General features: G+C 32.9%; 1 protein-coding gene across 2 annotated transcripts; it reads left to right on the top strand.

The window, feature by feature from the left end:
• The first annotated feature begins 1,103 nt into the window (after positions 1-1,103).
• Positions 1,104-8,996, top strand: LOC145585351 (purine permease 3-like). Of its 2 annotated transcripts, XM_081642060.1 has the most exons (4): positions 1,104-1,201; positions 5,149-5,474; positions 6,071-6,501; positions 8,470-8,996. In XM_081642060.1, the coding sequence occupies exons 2-4, from the start codon at positions 5,189-5,191 to the stop codon at positions 8,821-8,823; spliced, it is 1,071 nt and encodes a 356-aa protein (XP_081498186.1). In that variant the 5' UTR covers positions 1,104-1,201; positions 5,149-5,188; the 3' UTR covers positions 8,824-8,996. The 2 variants fall into 2 exon arrangements, with proteins under 2 accessions (XP_081498186.1, XP_081498185.1); XM_081642059.1 differs by lacking the exon at positions 1,104-1,201 and having other exon boundaries at positions 4,766-5,474; positions 8,470-8,995.
• Positions 8,997-16,206: the final 7,210 nt, after the last annotated feature.

Raw genomic sequence — 16,206 nt, 5'->3', positions numbered from 1 at the left:
CACTGAATCACTACTTAGAGTTCACAGGTCAACAATACACATATACACATTTGGAATGAAAATAATGGTTAGTCTTCATTAGGGAGTCAGTTATCAAAATTGTATTAAAAACTCCTTTCTTTCTTTTTTTTTTTTTTTTTAATACATGATTTTGACTTTTGTACTATTCACATACTGTGGTTGACTTAGTTTTTTCACCTCTATTAAATAAATATTATTATACTTGATAATAATATAATATATCATAAGATTAGTCATAATGTCTAGTTTCATAATATAATTTTGTTAAAATTTTAACTAATAGACAATTAAAGATATTAATGGTCAAAGTTGTGTCTCGAAAAATATGTCGGTCAAACCAATGCATTAAAAAAAAACAAAGGGAGTATCTTTAAGGGTTTTTTTTTTAAAAAAAAAAAAATTTTAGTATGAAATATTTTAAAGCACTCCTAATAAGAAAGTAGAGGCCTGTTCTGTTCCGCTTAAATTCAGTTCAGTTCGCTTCAATCAGTTCAGTTCGGTTCCTAATTTCTTTCTCTCATAAACAATTCATTTCAGCTTTATTTAGTTTAGTTTAGTTCAGCTCTAATCAATTCATTTTGTATTCAGTTAATCGAAACATAGCCTAAATTAAAATTTCAAGAATGGAGAGAGTATTTAAAGAAGTGTATGTTTCTATTAATTGAACTTACTTGAAATAATTTTAATTTAATTAAACTTAATTAACATTACCTCACAAATTCGAGATTCACCATCTACATGTGTTTCAGAGTATGAAGATTCCCGTACAACCCCACAAAGACTTGCTCCAATATCATCATCCAAATATAGATGAAATTTCTCATTTCAGAATACGCTCATTCTAACGCAACAAAAGGTGACATAATGTCATACAGCAATTGTGTATTTATGTTTAGCAAAATAGTGGAAACAACTAAGTAGAAAACAACGCAACAATAACAAATATCTTTTTCCTAATTTTGCGTCTTGTTTGTTTCTACGTCTTCCTACCACAATTATCCTTTTCCTACTAAGACTCTTGTTTCTTTTTAATTAGTTTCCTAATAAGACTCTAAGAGTATCCATTAATATTTAGTATTTTATCACTTTTATAAAAATAGAAGTAATATCTTAGCAAAAGTAAGTACTATTGAAAATTTTAATTAACGGGAGACTGAATCTATTTGCGCTCAAGGCTATGGTAAGATTTACTTTTTGCTGAATTTTTTTTTCTGATGGTATGCATGAAGCATGATTCTTGAAAATTCTCTGATTAAATCCTTTTGAATTGTTGAGGAGTTTTTGAATATTTGTGTATTTTTTAATCATCTCAGTTAAGTGTCTAATATTGTTGTGAAACTTGTGATTTTATATTTTAGATATTGTTAAGGTGTTATAATTGATTTAGAAAATTCAAATTTCGTGGGAAGTTTTGGAAGTGTTTTAATTTTGTGGTGTAGTTTTGTTTTTGTGGTTGCACGCCGCTAGAATGATATGTTTGAAAGGCCATAATTACTACGGAGTAGTAGGGAATAGGGATGGAGATGACAATTAACAAAATTTATGGTCACAACTTTATTGCCATGTATTTCAAATACTATAGTTTCTTTGCTTGTATTCTGTTTCAACTTATTAGCACCTATAAGGAGACGTATCACTGTCTTGAATGTTATTATTGTTAAGTTTCATATAAAAAAAAAAAAAAAAAATTCATATAAAGTCGTTATCATCTCTAATATAGAATAATTATTATTGTCAATTTAACATGATATAGGAAACTCTGGTAAGAAACTTTTGATCGATAGAAAACATGATATAGGAAACTCTGGTAAAAAACTTTTGATCGATTTACGTGGCCAAAATAAAATATATGATATTATTTTAGGTCAGAAACAATTATTGATAGGAAAATATCTACAAGTACTCCCTCCGTTTTGATTTAAGTGTCACTTTGACTTTGGCAATATCCACATACACCATTTTGACTCTTATCAGTTAAAGTGAGACAAATAAAAATAGGGGGAGTACCTAGGTTGCACAAGAACGGGTACGGACACGGATACGAGTACGAAACGGATGCGGAAAAACGTCTATCTCAAAATAAGGGACACGGGTACGGGATGTTAAAATTCATAAAATATAGTTTAAAAAAAGAATTTGACCATAGATTTGCCATTTCGTCCTCTCATAAGATTATATAGTATCATATTAACAATATGAAGGCACCCATATTATTTAACAATTACCTTATTTATCTTACTCTACTTAAAATTTCTCAATAAAAAAAGTTGAACAACCTATATCATAGTAGGATACGGTCCGAGACGTGTCATCGTGTATAGGGGTGTCCGATCGGTTTTCGGTTTGGATTTAGTCCAAATCTGATCCAATCCGAAATATAATTCGGTTTTCAATTTTCCAATCCGATCCGATCCGAATTTCTCTCTTGATCCAATCCGAATTAAAATTCGGTTATTTGGATCCGATCCGAAAATCCGAATTATAATACATTATTTTTTAGCGTCTAATACGATCATAAAAATAAAGCTTTAATATAAATAAAAGTCTTCAAAATCATGATTAAAATAAATCAAGCCATTAATTAATTAATACAAAGTCTCCCTAATTTACACAAGCTTCAAAAAACATTATTTGTCCTAAACTTCAAAAAACATATTTACACAAGCTTAATTTTACAATTCGGTTCGGATTGGATCCAATTAGGGTCAATCCGATCCAATCCGAAAATCCGAATTTTCAAAAAATCTCAATCCGATCCGATCCGATTTAAAGTTTGGATCCGATCCGAATTGATAATTCGGTTTGTATTGGATTGGATTTCGGTTTTTATCCGAATTATGGACACCCCTAATCGTGTATCCCACGGGTGTCGGTGTCTGACACGGTTTCCGACACGGACACGACAGTTGGATGAAGTGTCCATGCATCCTAGGGGAGTACTAGCATGTGGCAAATAATAACATTTGGATCTTAGAAATAATATTGTAGCGGGCTTTGAGCCCACTGGCTAGTAATATCTTTTTATGGCTAATTTATACTCTTTTTGGGCTCATTTAATAAAGGCCATAAGCAACCAATGATATCAACACTAGGTAGTAGAAAACTGAAAATTTTTAGTTGTGTCCTTGTTTGTGATTGTCAAAGACTAATTGAAGTGATGGTTGAGTGGTATAACAATATAACCGTATACTATCATAGAATTTCTGTCATCTTTTAATTGATGGAGTGATATTTTGTGTTGCAAACTTTTCATTGGATAAAAATTATTTTCACACTTGAAATTTTGAATTCAACACTCCACTTTGTAACATGAGCAATATACAAAACAATGCTTTATAAAAGAGTGCCGAATAAATTTTTAATTACGAGTGGGAAATCAATTTTCGCTTTATTGGAAACACTTTCTTAATAATCCCGATTGAATTAAAATCAATTTGGGCTTTTGAATGCTTTAACATTTAAACCCTATTTCCCCTAGTGTAGATTGTAAAACAATTCTGTTTCAAAGCTGCTATGAATGATAATGCGACGTGAATAATCAATTAGCTTTTATTTTTATGATGTAAAGATAATCAATTAGCCTAATTGATTTAAACTAGCTTATTTGGTTAAAATCCAATATTCATTAATTGCAAATAAGAATTATAATTAGATACAAACTCTTATGTCTTGTTATAGCTTTGTCTTTGTTTTAGGGGCTTGCCCCTCGTCTCCAACAAAAAAAAACAAACTCTTATGTCTTCATTATTAAATTAGGAAACTATCTATTTATCAAAAGCCTATATATATACACAGCTTATAGTGCTCATATGTTTCATTGTTTCAATACACAACTACTCTTTCAAAGATCAGCTACTTCAATTCTCTTGCTCATCTCTTGACCGCGATAATTTTCTTTTAGAGGTAAGGGGTACTAATCAAGATGTGGGATCAAACCCCATCTATATTATCTGTGCTTACTTTACACTAAAAAAAATACAATAATTTTATTTTTGATAGTCCCATTGAATATAGACGGAAGAAAATTGAAATATACTCTAAAAAGGAAAATCGTAGCAATAATAAAAACGATTTGTACTTTCTTTAATTTACCTTTATTTGACTTTCTCTACAAAAGTAAAATTAAATACTCGTATTAAATATGTATTTATATCACAAAAGAAACGTGATTACCGGCGACTTACGGCGTATACTTATTAAGATAAGATTATAAAATTATATCTTTGCTCATAAAGTAGAAAATATCTGTATTATGGTCTTAGAAAACTGACCCACATAAACGTGGTGCACTGGTGTATACTGAAATAGTGAAATGCCGTTATGTTTTTTTGTGATAATTTGCCAAGGATATAAACAATAAAAGCTGTGGCTTCAGGCTAAAATTAATTTTACATCCAAACACGACAAATTAATTGAAGGTCTTGTGTTTCTTAGGTATGCGTATACTATTTCACTAATTTGTATTCCCTCGTCTCTAAATGTTCTTCTTTTGTACTTCATATTATGTCTTGTGTATGTTTGCACTATTTTGCTTAGATATCAAATGAGTGGTGCATAGTTTTTTACTTGTTAACATCTATTCATATTATTGTTTTTTGATAAATGATGAAAAAAATTTCATGTAAATACAAAGTATATGTTATTATTTGTGAGTTGTGACGCATCTTGGTTAGTATTGCTGTCAAAGATGTTGAAAATGTGGCATAATCATCTTGGTTTGTACTGAGATGTGATAGCTTCTCATATTTAGGAAAATTTTCCTCAATTTTCTTATCAAGTTGAGTCACTTGAGTGTCTTCATTTGGGTTTGCAAAGGCCTAATATAATTGTTGAAAGTTGAAAATAGTTTTGTAATAAATGATAGAAGAAGTTTTCCTTTTTGAGAAAATTAAAGAATGTTACATTTTTCTCTATTTTTCCTCAATCTTGCCACCCATCCCCTTATTCTAACTTTTTTCCATTATTTTCTAACTTTTCTGATAAGGAACCAAACAAAAGAAAATGAAGTTTGAGACTTGATTCTAAACAAAAAAATTCAATCCAAATGTTATTGTGTGAGTCGAACATACCCTTATTGGGCGGTAAAGATGATGAGCTTATTATTAAATGTTGTAACAAAAATTGCAGATTTAAAGGCTTAGGAAAAGATAACATTATTGGAGAAAACATGGAAATGGAAACTCCAACAATGAGTCCAAAGATGAAGAAATATTTGTTGATACTAAATTGCATAATGTTAGCAATAGGAATAAGCGGCGGTCCACTAATCATGAGGTTGTATTACCTACATGGTGGTAAGAGTATTTGGCTTTCATCTTGGTTAGAAACTGGAGGATGGCCTATGATGATTGTTCCTCTCCTCGTTGCTTATTTTCGACGGCGAGCGGCTCATCCTGCGCAAGCCAAGCTTCTCTTCATCAAGCCTAGCACTTTTTGTTTTGCTGCTGTTGTTGGTAAGTTTTCCCCCTTCACCTTCCTTTTTGTAGGAATTTAAGTCTTTGTTAATTGTTATGGTTTGGTCCTTTGTTATCTTGTGTAATTAAACTAGTTGATTTTGTAATTAATGTCATTTGGAAACGGGTTTATATTATTGGTTTGTGCAAATGGGTATTGATTAGTTGGATTTTTAGTATTTTATACTTCTTTCGTCTCAATTTATTTGCCTATGGTTATTTGCACAAGATTTTACATAAGTGAAAAAATAGAGAAAAAAAAATGGATGGATGACAATGCATGAGGTCATCTCAAGAGAAAGAAATAGAACGAGTAAATTGAGACACTCTAAATAAGAAAATGAGATAAGTAAATTAAAACCATTAAATAAGTAGGAAAATGAGACAAGTAAACTCAGAAGAAATTGACAGTAATAATTAATTTTTGATTAGTCCTTTACTCCAGAGAAAGATATACTCCTTACTAGACAAAACTTATTTTCTTTGTTCATATGCAAACTCTACTACTCTAGATGACATGATTTATCATTCAAAGGCATAATTAACTCGAATAACCATAATTACTCTTATTAACCAAGTTTACATCCATGTAACAGGACTAATAGCAGGGTCAGCAGACTACTTCTATGCATATGGAGTAAAACACATACCAGTCTCAACATCATCCTTAATCTTAGCAACCCAACTAGCCTTCACAGCAGTATTTGCCTTCTTATTAGTCAGGCAGAAATTCACAGCATGTTCAATAAACGCGGTTGCTCTCCTAACGTTTGCAGCCATAGTCTTAGCCCTTCATGCTAGCAGTGATAAACCCGCGGGTGAATCAAGTGCTCAGTATTATTTAGGGTTCTTCTTTACCCTAGCTTCTTCTGCCTTATTCGCTCTTATGCTTCCTATGATTGAACTCACTTATAAAAGAGCTAAACAAATTGTTAACTATTCTTTGGTAATGGAGATTCAGCTTGTGTTGTCATTCTCTGCTACCGTTATGTGCACTATTGGGATGCTTGCTAGCGGCGATTACAAGGTAATCTATCCTTTTTTTAAAAAAATAAATTACTCGTATTATTATCTGACCACTTAACTAACTTTTACCCCTTCTGTTTTTAAATATCTGCTTCACTTTTTATTTTTGACCATTTTTAAATAGGGTTTTTCTCATTGGTAGCCATATACATTTGCACATTCTCATTGGTAGCAATTTTTTTCCGGAAATCTCATAAATAGCATAAAAAATTATAATATTTCTCTAATATAACATTATTTTAGTATTTTTAACATAATAAATCTTTAATGGCTTACCCATGGTTAATTACAAACCCTCCCTACACAGCACCAAACCCTCACGATCAACTCTATCTTCACTAGTTCACCACCCTCCTCCCTAGCTAAACCCCACATTTACAACAATCAGCCACCCGGCCCCTAAACACCCAGTAACCAGCCTGTCGCCCCTTCCCCACCCCTAAAACATCTTGGTCGCCGCTCTTTTTCACCCCCCGAACCACCCAGCCAAGCACTTCCCGCCCACTCCTGAAATACCATAGCCTGTCGTCCATCCCTTTCACCCCGAACAACCTAGTCGCATCTTCCCTCGAAACCCTTAACCACCCTTTCTCCGCCCCCTTTTCGAAATCCTTTTATGTAGTACCCACTTTGTATTGAATTTGATGGAATTGGAGCAAAAACTACCGAGCCCACTTTAAATTAAATTGAATTGTTGTTGTTGACAAGGCTATTATGTGTGTTTAGACATCGATTAGTTCTAAGAGATGATGTTTGTGCGGCGGTGAGGGCGAGTTTGGTCGGTGGGTGATGTGTGCTTGGTGTTGGATATAGGGCAGCATGTGGGAGGCGAGGTGGGAGTTGTACTGTTGGTGGTTGTTGCGTTGGATGGTGTTGGGTGAGCCGATGAGGGGCGAGTGCAGTGTGGGTATGTGCGTATATTTGCAGGAGTGTCTTGGTTGATTGAGGGGAAAGGGAAGGGCGGCAAAGGAAGGGAGAGGGGAGGTTAGGTACTTAGGTGTTTAAGGGGAGGGTGATGATTATATAGATGATGGTGGTGGCAGCGGTGGTGGTAAGGGTATCAGGTCTGGTAGTGTGGTGGTGAGGATTTATAATTAACCATGGTTAAGTTATTAAAGGTTTATTATGTTTAAGTTAGTAAAATCTAATATATATATATATATATATATATATATATATATATATATATATATATATATATATATATATATATATATATATAAAGGGGAGTTTTTTCCCGAGATTTTAGAGCGCCACGTAGGATTTAATTTTCTTAGCGCGCCACGTAGGATTATAAAGTTTAATTGCAGCCAATTAAATAAGAGATTATTAATTTATTTTACAATTAAATAATTCAAATGCCACGTAAGCAAAATTGACAAATGATATTTTTAAGTTTAAATTAATTAAATATAAAATATTATCTTTTTATATTAAGAATTTTATCTAAATATGCAACAAATTTTAGCACATAAATACAAAAAAATATATTTTAGAAAATTCAAACAAACCGTGCATCGCACGGGCTTCATCTAGTAAAGCTATATTAGAGAATAATTGTAACTTTTGTGCTATTTATGAGATTTCTAAAATAATGTTGTTACCAATGAGAATACGCAATTGTATATAGCTACCAATGAGAAAACCCTTTTAAATAATTGCTCTATTTCCTTATTTTGATAGTTTTTACAATATTTAATTTATTTCTATTAACTAATGGACCCAATATAATTAATATTTTATTAATTTCATATTCTCTCCCTTCCAATTCTCTCAACTATTTTTGTTTTTTACAATTTATTATTCTTTTACTTACCTACTACCTCCATATTTTATTACTTTTTTCAAATTCTCCTAAAACTTCGCGTATGGAGAAATAGAGCAAGTATTTTATAACGGAGGGAGTATCTTTTATGCTTTTGTCTGTTGTAGTTGGTTTAAATAAAAGTTGTCTTCTTATATTATGCAGGGTTACGTAGGAGAAGTGCAAGTGTACAAACTTGGGGTTGCCATGTACTTTGTTGTGATAGTATGTAGTGCAATTCTATGGCAATTCTTCTACCTAGGGGCGGCCGGGGTCATATACTATGGCTCCTCTTTGTTGTCGGGAATTATTATAGCGGTTGCACTTCCGATCACAGAGATAGCCGCCGTGTTTTTCTACCATGAGAAGTTTCAAGTAGAGAAGGGGCTATCTCTTGCTCTTTCCCTTTGGGGATTTATCTCTTACTTTTATGGTGAGGCTAAGGATATCAAGAAACAAAAAAAGAAGGAAAGAAGCAATTTAGAATCTATAAATATAAATGCAGATATGGAATCATAGAATAGGATGTTATAGAATATTCATTTACTTAAAGTACCTAGTGTGTGAATTCTACTTGTTAAAATTAGATAATCTGGATTTGAGTTGGCCCAAATCAAGAAATATAATATTTTTCCTAAGATGAAGAAAAGCATATATATGATTTTAATTGTGTAACCGATCCTCTCAAATCATAAATTTTTAAAAGTTGATTTGAGAGTTTATAATTTAATTATATTTATGATCAGATCATATGGAGGATTTGATCTATTGAGAATTCCATTTTATTTTATTTTTTTAAAAAAGAAGGTAGTAGAAAAAAAAAACAACCATAAACATCCTAGCTAATGAATAGAAATGTAATTAAGAAAATAAATACAAAAATAACATTTTTGCATCTAAGTATTCAAGGAGGAAGCCCCACTTAATCTCTGGGATAAACAAAATTTGTTTATTACATGACATTTTGGTAAATAAATCAACAACTTTATCCAGTCATCACTACTGTGGAACCCACTTTTATTGAAAAGGTTGTTGATTTATTTACAAAATTGTCATGTGATAAACAAATTTTTGTGTATCTCTAAAACTAATTTGTATTTACCCGTATTCAAGTGGTATCCAAAATATATGATCGGGATTAATTAAAATAAATAATTTTTAAATTTATTGTGCATCTCATAGTGACAAGGAAATAATTGAAAATTAAAAACGTACTTATCATACCATAAATAAATAAACCACAATAATGAACATTTCTTTTTAGGTACACTTTATATTTATGTGCAAAAAACTCCAAAAGAGCTGTTTTCTAGCAGGAAAACAATTTATTTTCTCCAACATTCAACAAACTTTGATGCCATATTTCAATTTTACATTATTACAATTTTAAATGACCAAAATAGTTGAATTGAATTTTGCATACAAATTGATAAACATAACATGATAAAATGAAATTCAACCAAATAATCACAACTCAAGCATACAAACAACAGAAATTATCAACAACAAAAATTGAAGTCAAAGGTTGGGAATCATTATTCACTCATTCAGGAAGTTTCTTCTTGCTTATTTAGTAGCTTCAATAACAATATTGTTGGCGGGAGCTAAAAACAATATGTACTATGTACCACCTTAGTATTAATTTCCTTCGGCCGCGCATCCACTAGCAGCACCACCACCACCGTAGCCGATGGAGGTGGTTTATTCAGTTGTTGTAGCAGCTGGAGGTACATGTGTAGGCTTCTTCAATTTCTTAGCTACACAACATAGGCAAATGGCTAGTAACGCAAGGAAGAAGAAACCTCCTAAAGATGCACCCACTATTATTGCAGTGTTGTTAGTACTTAGTAGTATGTTGCCCTGGAGGTGAAGTTGGAGGGGGTTTCATGGTGTCACTTGGTGGTGGTGAAGAGTAGATTGCAGGCGTTGGTGGAACTCCACCACCGCCGCTAGGCCCTCCACCTTGTGGTTGAGGTGGGGATACTGGAGGAACAATCACTCCATGTGGTGGTGGGGGTGCATGTTGGCCCCTTGGTGGTGGTGTTGATGGTGGTAATGATGTTGGCGGTGGAATTCCATGATTTTGTGGTGGTGATGTGCCTTGACCGGGTGGTGATGGTTGTGGGGGTGATAGTGAAGGTGGTGATGTGCCATGACTGGGTGGTGATGACTGTGGGGGTGATAGTGATGGTGGTGATGCACCATGCGAAGATAGTGAAGGTGGTGATGGGCCATGGCTGGGTGGTGATGATTGTGGGGGTGATAGTGATGGTGGTGATGCACCATGCGGAGATGGTTGTGGGGGTGATCGTGATGGTGGTGGGCCAAGTGGAGATGGTTGTGAGGGTGACAATGAGGGTGGTGGCGTGTCGTGTGGATATGGGGGCCATAATGAGGGCGGTGATGGGCTGTGTGGATATGGGGGCAATGGCGAAGGTGGTGGTGATACTGGTGGTACTCCAGTTATAGGTGGCCATGATGGTGGAGATGATTTGTGATGTCCCGAATGTGGGGCACATGGAGGAGGGGGTGAAGTGTATATGTAATGGTTAGGAATTGATGGGGGTGGTGAGGCATAGGTGTAATAAGGCGATGGAGGTGGTGTAGATGGGTGAGAGGGATACTCGTTTAAATATTGCATATTTTAAAAAACAAATATATTGTTGAATTTGTGAATTATAACATGAATTTGTGTATGACTACATAGATTGAGAAAGTGAAGTTATGTTTGATGCCTTATAAAGAGAGAGCTTAAGGAGTGTGAGCCATTAGACACAAATACAAGTATGATTTTGACTTTTTCGTATTTATATACTACGTATTAACTTTGATTTGTTTTTTAACCAAAAAATTAAATCATAGGAAACAAATACTATTATACAAAATGATGCTAGATATCAATAAATTTATGCTAAAAGAAATGACACATGTCATTTATTGGATAAAATTTTTCCCACCATTTGTCCTTTTTTTTGGCAAAATGTTCAAGAAATTTATTTATAACCTATAATATATTCTTTTCCGTTCGACAACCATATCCTTTCCATATATACTCAATTGAAATATTTTTGCATATCTTTTATGTATGTTATTAAAAAAAATGAACACATTGAGTAATTATTAAATAATACTATTATCTAACTTCATTAAATATTACTCCCTCCGTCCCCTTTTGATAGTCCCTTACCCCATTTGCTTTTTCCAACAACTATTAATATTAATTTTTTACCAAAATTCCCTCCAATTTGCAACAATATTTGTGCAATTTTAAGTTTCCCATATAAATTTTGTTTTCCCATGTACTTTTATTACTTTATCTCTATACTTTTTTGCATACCCAATGTCAATTTACTTTTTCAATGTATAACTATCCTTTTTTTTTGTTTATTAATTCCCGTGAAAAATACCCATAAGGGACTATCAAAAGGGGACGGAGGGAGTATCATTTTTTTCTTTGTTTCAACTTTACTACTTTGGCAGTAAACTTTATTTCAATTTAAAAGAGAAAATTCACTTTGGTAGCATTACATTTTTTGCAATAACATATAACATCATGGGGTTTAATCTAAATTTTCACTTTTTTTTTTAATATAAAAGTTAGAACTCTATAGACCTTAATTTATTTTTTTATTTTATTTTTTTTAAAGGTATAATGCTTCAATAGCCTTGCTATTGGTAAAAGGTACTCGTATAAAAGAAATAATGGTATACCATTATTTATGTAAATTATTGAATAGCATTGTACTTTGTTACAATATAAAAGTTACTAATAACCGTGCGTTGCACAGGACTTAAGCTAGTTATCAATAATATAGATTTTTTCTTAATATCATTTATTATAATCTTTATTATACAATTAAATGTATGGATAAAAAATTAAAGTTGTAAATTTACAAGTGTAATGTAAAAGACAAAGTAATACATCTATTGAAAACATAAAATATCACCATAATCAATCTGACAATGTATAAAATGGAGCTGAGAGCATCAAATTAAGTTCATAATACTATAATGAAAGTAGTTTTAGAATATTATTACTCTTATATTAATCAAATTAACTACATAAGATTCTTTATCAACTACTTCTTGGAATAGAAAAGTTGTTAAAATATAATGACAAATAGTTAATGTGGAGCTATCACATTTAGAAATAATTTTCTACAACCATGTTGTACAATATTGTTGCTAGTGGTGGTTGTAAATACGTCCATGTTAGAAGTATTGTAATCGATCATCTATTCAAAAAAAAAAAAAAAAAAAAAAAAAAAAAAAAAAAAAAATTGTTTGTTAAAAGTAATGCTTATAATTCGTGTGATATTGATCTTAATGATGTTTGTACTAAAAAAAAATTAAAAAAATGGGCCTTGAAGTAGTATGTGATTATTTGAGCAATTTTCTAATATTCCAATTTTTGGATTGGATTCGATATTTGAAATTGATCGGCCCTGGAGTGGAGAGGGTCGTTAGATTTGCGTTAAATCAATACATTTAAAAAGATTTGGCCTAATATAGCAAATTTTTATATGGAATAATTGTCAAAAATAATACAAACTTTAAGTGGTCAGCCAAAACAAGTTAAACTTTTAATTATTTCTAAATAATACAAACTTTAAGGGGTGTCCGCTTTAAACAAGATAATTTACCCATTACCTAGACAACAAGTTTTTTTTTTTTATTATTATTATTATTATTATTATTATATATATAATCATTTAAAAGTTTAGTTAACTCCTAATTTTTTTTGAGGAATAATTAACTCCTAACAAAAACTTTAACTATGGTGCCCTCAAAAAAAAAAAAAAAAAAAAAAAAAAAAAAAAAAAAAAATCCTTTAACTATGGTTAATATTTCAAATAACTCCTAATTAAATAATTAAACTATAAATAACTTCTAATTAGATAAATATTTAATTTCTCAAAAAACAAAAAAAAAAAAACTAAGAACCACTCCTAACCCGGCCTCCCCCACCAGCTAGCCATTCCCCACCCCCCACCAGAGGCCCGGAGCCAGCACCCTGCCTCGCTGGCGCCCTCCCAGAACAACGTTCCCGAAACCATCCTCCCTCACAACCAACGAAACCCTCCCTCGCCGGCGCCATTATTCCCCGAACACCATTCCCGAAACCACCCTCCTCATCCCCTTCTTCTCCCTCCTTGACTCTCTCTATAGTTTTGGCAAAGTCCAGCAACTGCGAAAGCGTTTTCCAGTTCATGTAGTACCCAAAAACCGCCACAAACGACGCTCCAACCAATGCTTCCATTGCCAAGTGAAGCATATAATTATCCATTTCTAGAGTGATTACAGCTTTTTGATTGTGAATTTGATGAATTAAAGACAAAGCTTGGAGAAACCTTGCTTAATTCAACAATGGCGGAAGTGAGGTTGGAGGAGAGAAAAAGTGCTGGTGGAGGGGGGCTAATTTGTTTTTTTTTTTTTTTTAAATAATAATAATAATAATAAAGTGATTAATTTAATTTAATATCTTTTAAACATTATAGAAATTAAAAAAAAAAAATTAAATTGTCAAACCAATAAAACAATGACACGTGTCCTACATGACCTTTTAACCAAGTTGCCAACCGGTCATAACCTGTTTAAAGCGGATATCCCATAAAGTTTGTATTATTCAAAAATAATTAAAAAGTTGACTTGTTTTTGACGGACCGCTCAAAGTATGTATTATTTTTAATAACTTTTCCTTTTTATATTCTTCTAATGTGTATTTAATGAAATTAATGCAAATATTGGTCTTTTCACGTGATCACATTTCTTTCTTAAATTTTCATTATTCCCTCTATGTTACCCACACAACTAATGTAAAATTGATAAGATTGAAACTCAATCACTTGATTTTATTATTCCAAGACCTCAAATATTTATACAATTACTCTCCTTGAGCCACAAGTAAGAGATTTAGCAAATATAATCATACTAGGAAACTAATTATCCTTTCCTAAGATAAGCTAGAAAATATGCCTAACAAATATATCTTGCCTAACAATAAGATTTTGTAAAGATACTACTATATCTTTTCCTAATACCCCCCCTCAAGTTGGAGCACTTGAATCAAATATGCCCAACTTGCTAAGGAGATAATCAAATTGTTGTTTACCCAAGGCCTTGGTAAAAATTTCCGCAAGTTGCTCATTTGTACGAACATGAATTGGAGTAATTAAACCTTCTTGAATTGCATCTCGAACAAAATGACAATCAACTTCAATGTGTTTTGTTCGTTCATGAAACACCGGGTTTTGAGCTATATGAATTGCCGCTTGACTATCACAAAATATAAGAATAGCACGAGGATGTTGGACCCCTAGGCTCAATAGTAGGCCATTTAACCATTTCATTTCCATGGTAATAGCACACATGGATCGATATTCGGCTTCACCAGAAGAAGTAGCTACAGTGGGCTGCTTCTTGGACTTCCAAGCAATGGGAGAACGACCCAAAAAAACCAGCCAGCCTGATAAGGAGCGACGGGTGAGAGGGCATGCTGCCCAGTCCGAGTCGCACCACCCATTAAGGGTGAGATCGCTGTCCGTACGCAACAAGATGCCTTGACCCGGGGTGCTTTTCAAGTAACGCACCACTCGTATAGCAGCCTCCCAATGAGCTTGTTGTGGAGCCTTCATGAATTGGGAGAGCACATATACAGAGTATGTCAATCTGGTTGAGTAACGGCCAAGTAAACTAGGCGCCCAACTAGCCTTCTATACGGTTCTGGGTCATCAAGAAGGGGGCTATTATCACGACCCAAGTGATGATTTTGCTCCATGGGTATTAAAGCTGGTTTGGATCCTAGAAGCCCCGTCTCAGAAATATATCAAGTGCATATTTACGTTGACATAGGAACAAACCGGTACTACTCCTTGCTACCTCGATGCCAAGAAAGTACTTGAGAACACCCAAGTCCTTCATATGAAAACACGAACTCAAATAATTTTTGAACAATTTTAAAGCTGTAGAATTGTTCCCTGCAACAATTAGATCGTCCACATAAACAAGGACATTAAGTTGAATTGAGCCTTGTGTATAAGTAAATAGTGAGTAGTCCGAGTAAGATTGAACAAAACCATACTTCTTCAAAGCCGTAGTAAGCTTAGCAAACCAACATCGAGGAGCTTGTTTGAGACCATATAAAGACTTCCGAAGACTAAAGCAAGTCCTGCATGCCCACCAATCCACTACGCACTTTTCATGATAGGGTGCACTATCTAATGGTAAAAAGATAGTGCTTACTAACTTGTAATTACAATATATTACCGACAAAGAAGTCAATTACTCCCTCCATCCCCAAATGATAGTCCCTTATGGGCAAATTTTAGTCCCAAAATATTCACCCATTTGCCCTTTTCAACAACCATTAATATTAATTTTTTTACCAAAATTCCCTCTAATTTGCAACAGTATTTGTGCAAATTTAAATTTCCCACATAAATTTTGTTTTCCCATGTACTTTTATTACTTTCTCTCTCTACTTTTTTGCATACCCAATGTCAATTTACTTTTTCAATTTACTTTTACTATTCTTATTTGTGTTTATTAATTCCTGTGAAAAATGCCCATAAAAGACTATCAAAAGAGGATGGAGGGAGTAGTAAACTGTAAACAGCCAAATTAAATATAATGGATATAAAAAATTACTATAAAAAATTGAGAATCAAGTTAAAAATCCACCAATACACTATGGAGTAATAGTTAGATAGTAAATGGTGAAGATTACAAGCTTTTAACTTACCATTGAAAATATCCGCCTCAACATTCACTTCAAACATAAAACTTAATATAATCGAGTCTTTATTTTAATCTCATACACCCAACATTCCCTAATGCAAGGACTAAGTATGCATACGTATATTTAGTGTTAGATATAATTACAATGAACGGACAATAAGGTTT

This window comes from Chenopodium album, chromosome 16 (genome assembly GCF_948465745.1).
Source record: "Chenopodium album chromosome 16, dcCheAlbu1.1, whole genome shotgun sequence".
Lineage (NCBI taxonomy): Eukaryota > Viridiplantae > Streptophyta > Magnoliopsida > Caryophyllales > Amaranthaceae > Chenopodium > Chenopodium album.
The sequence above is the reverse complement of the archived record's forward strand: the minus strand, read 5'-3'. Positions and strand labels throughout refer to the sequence as shown.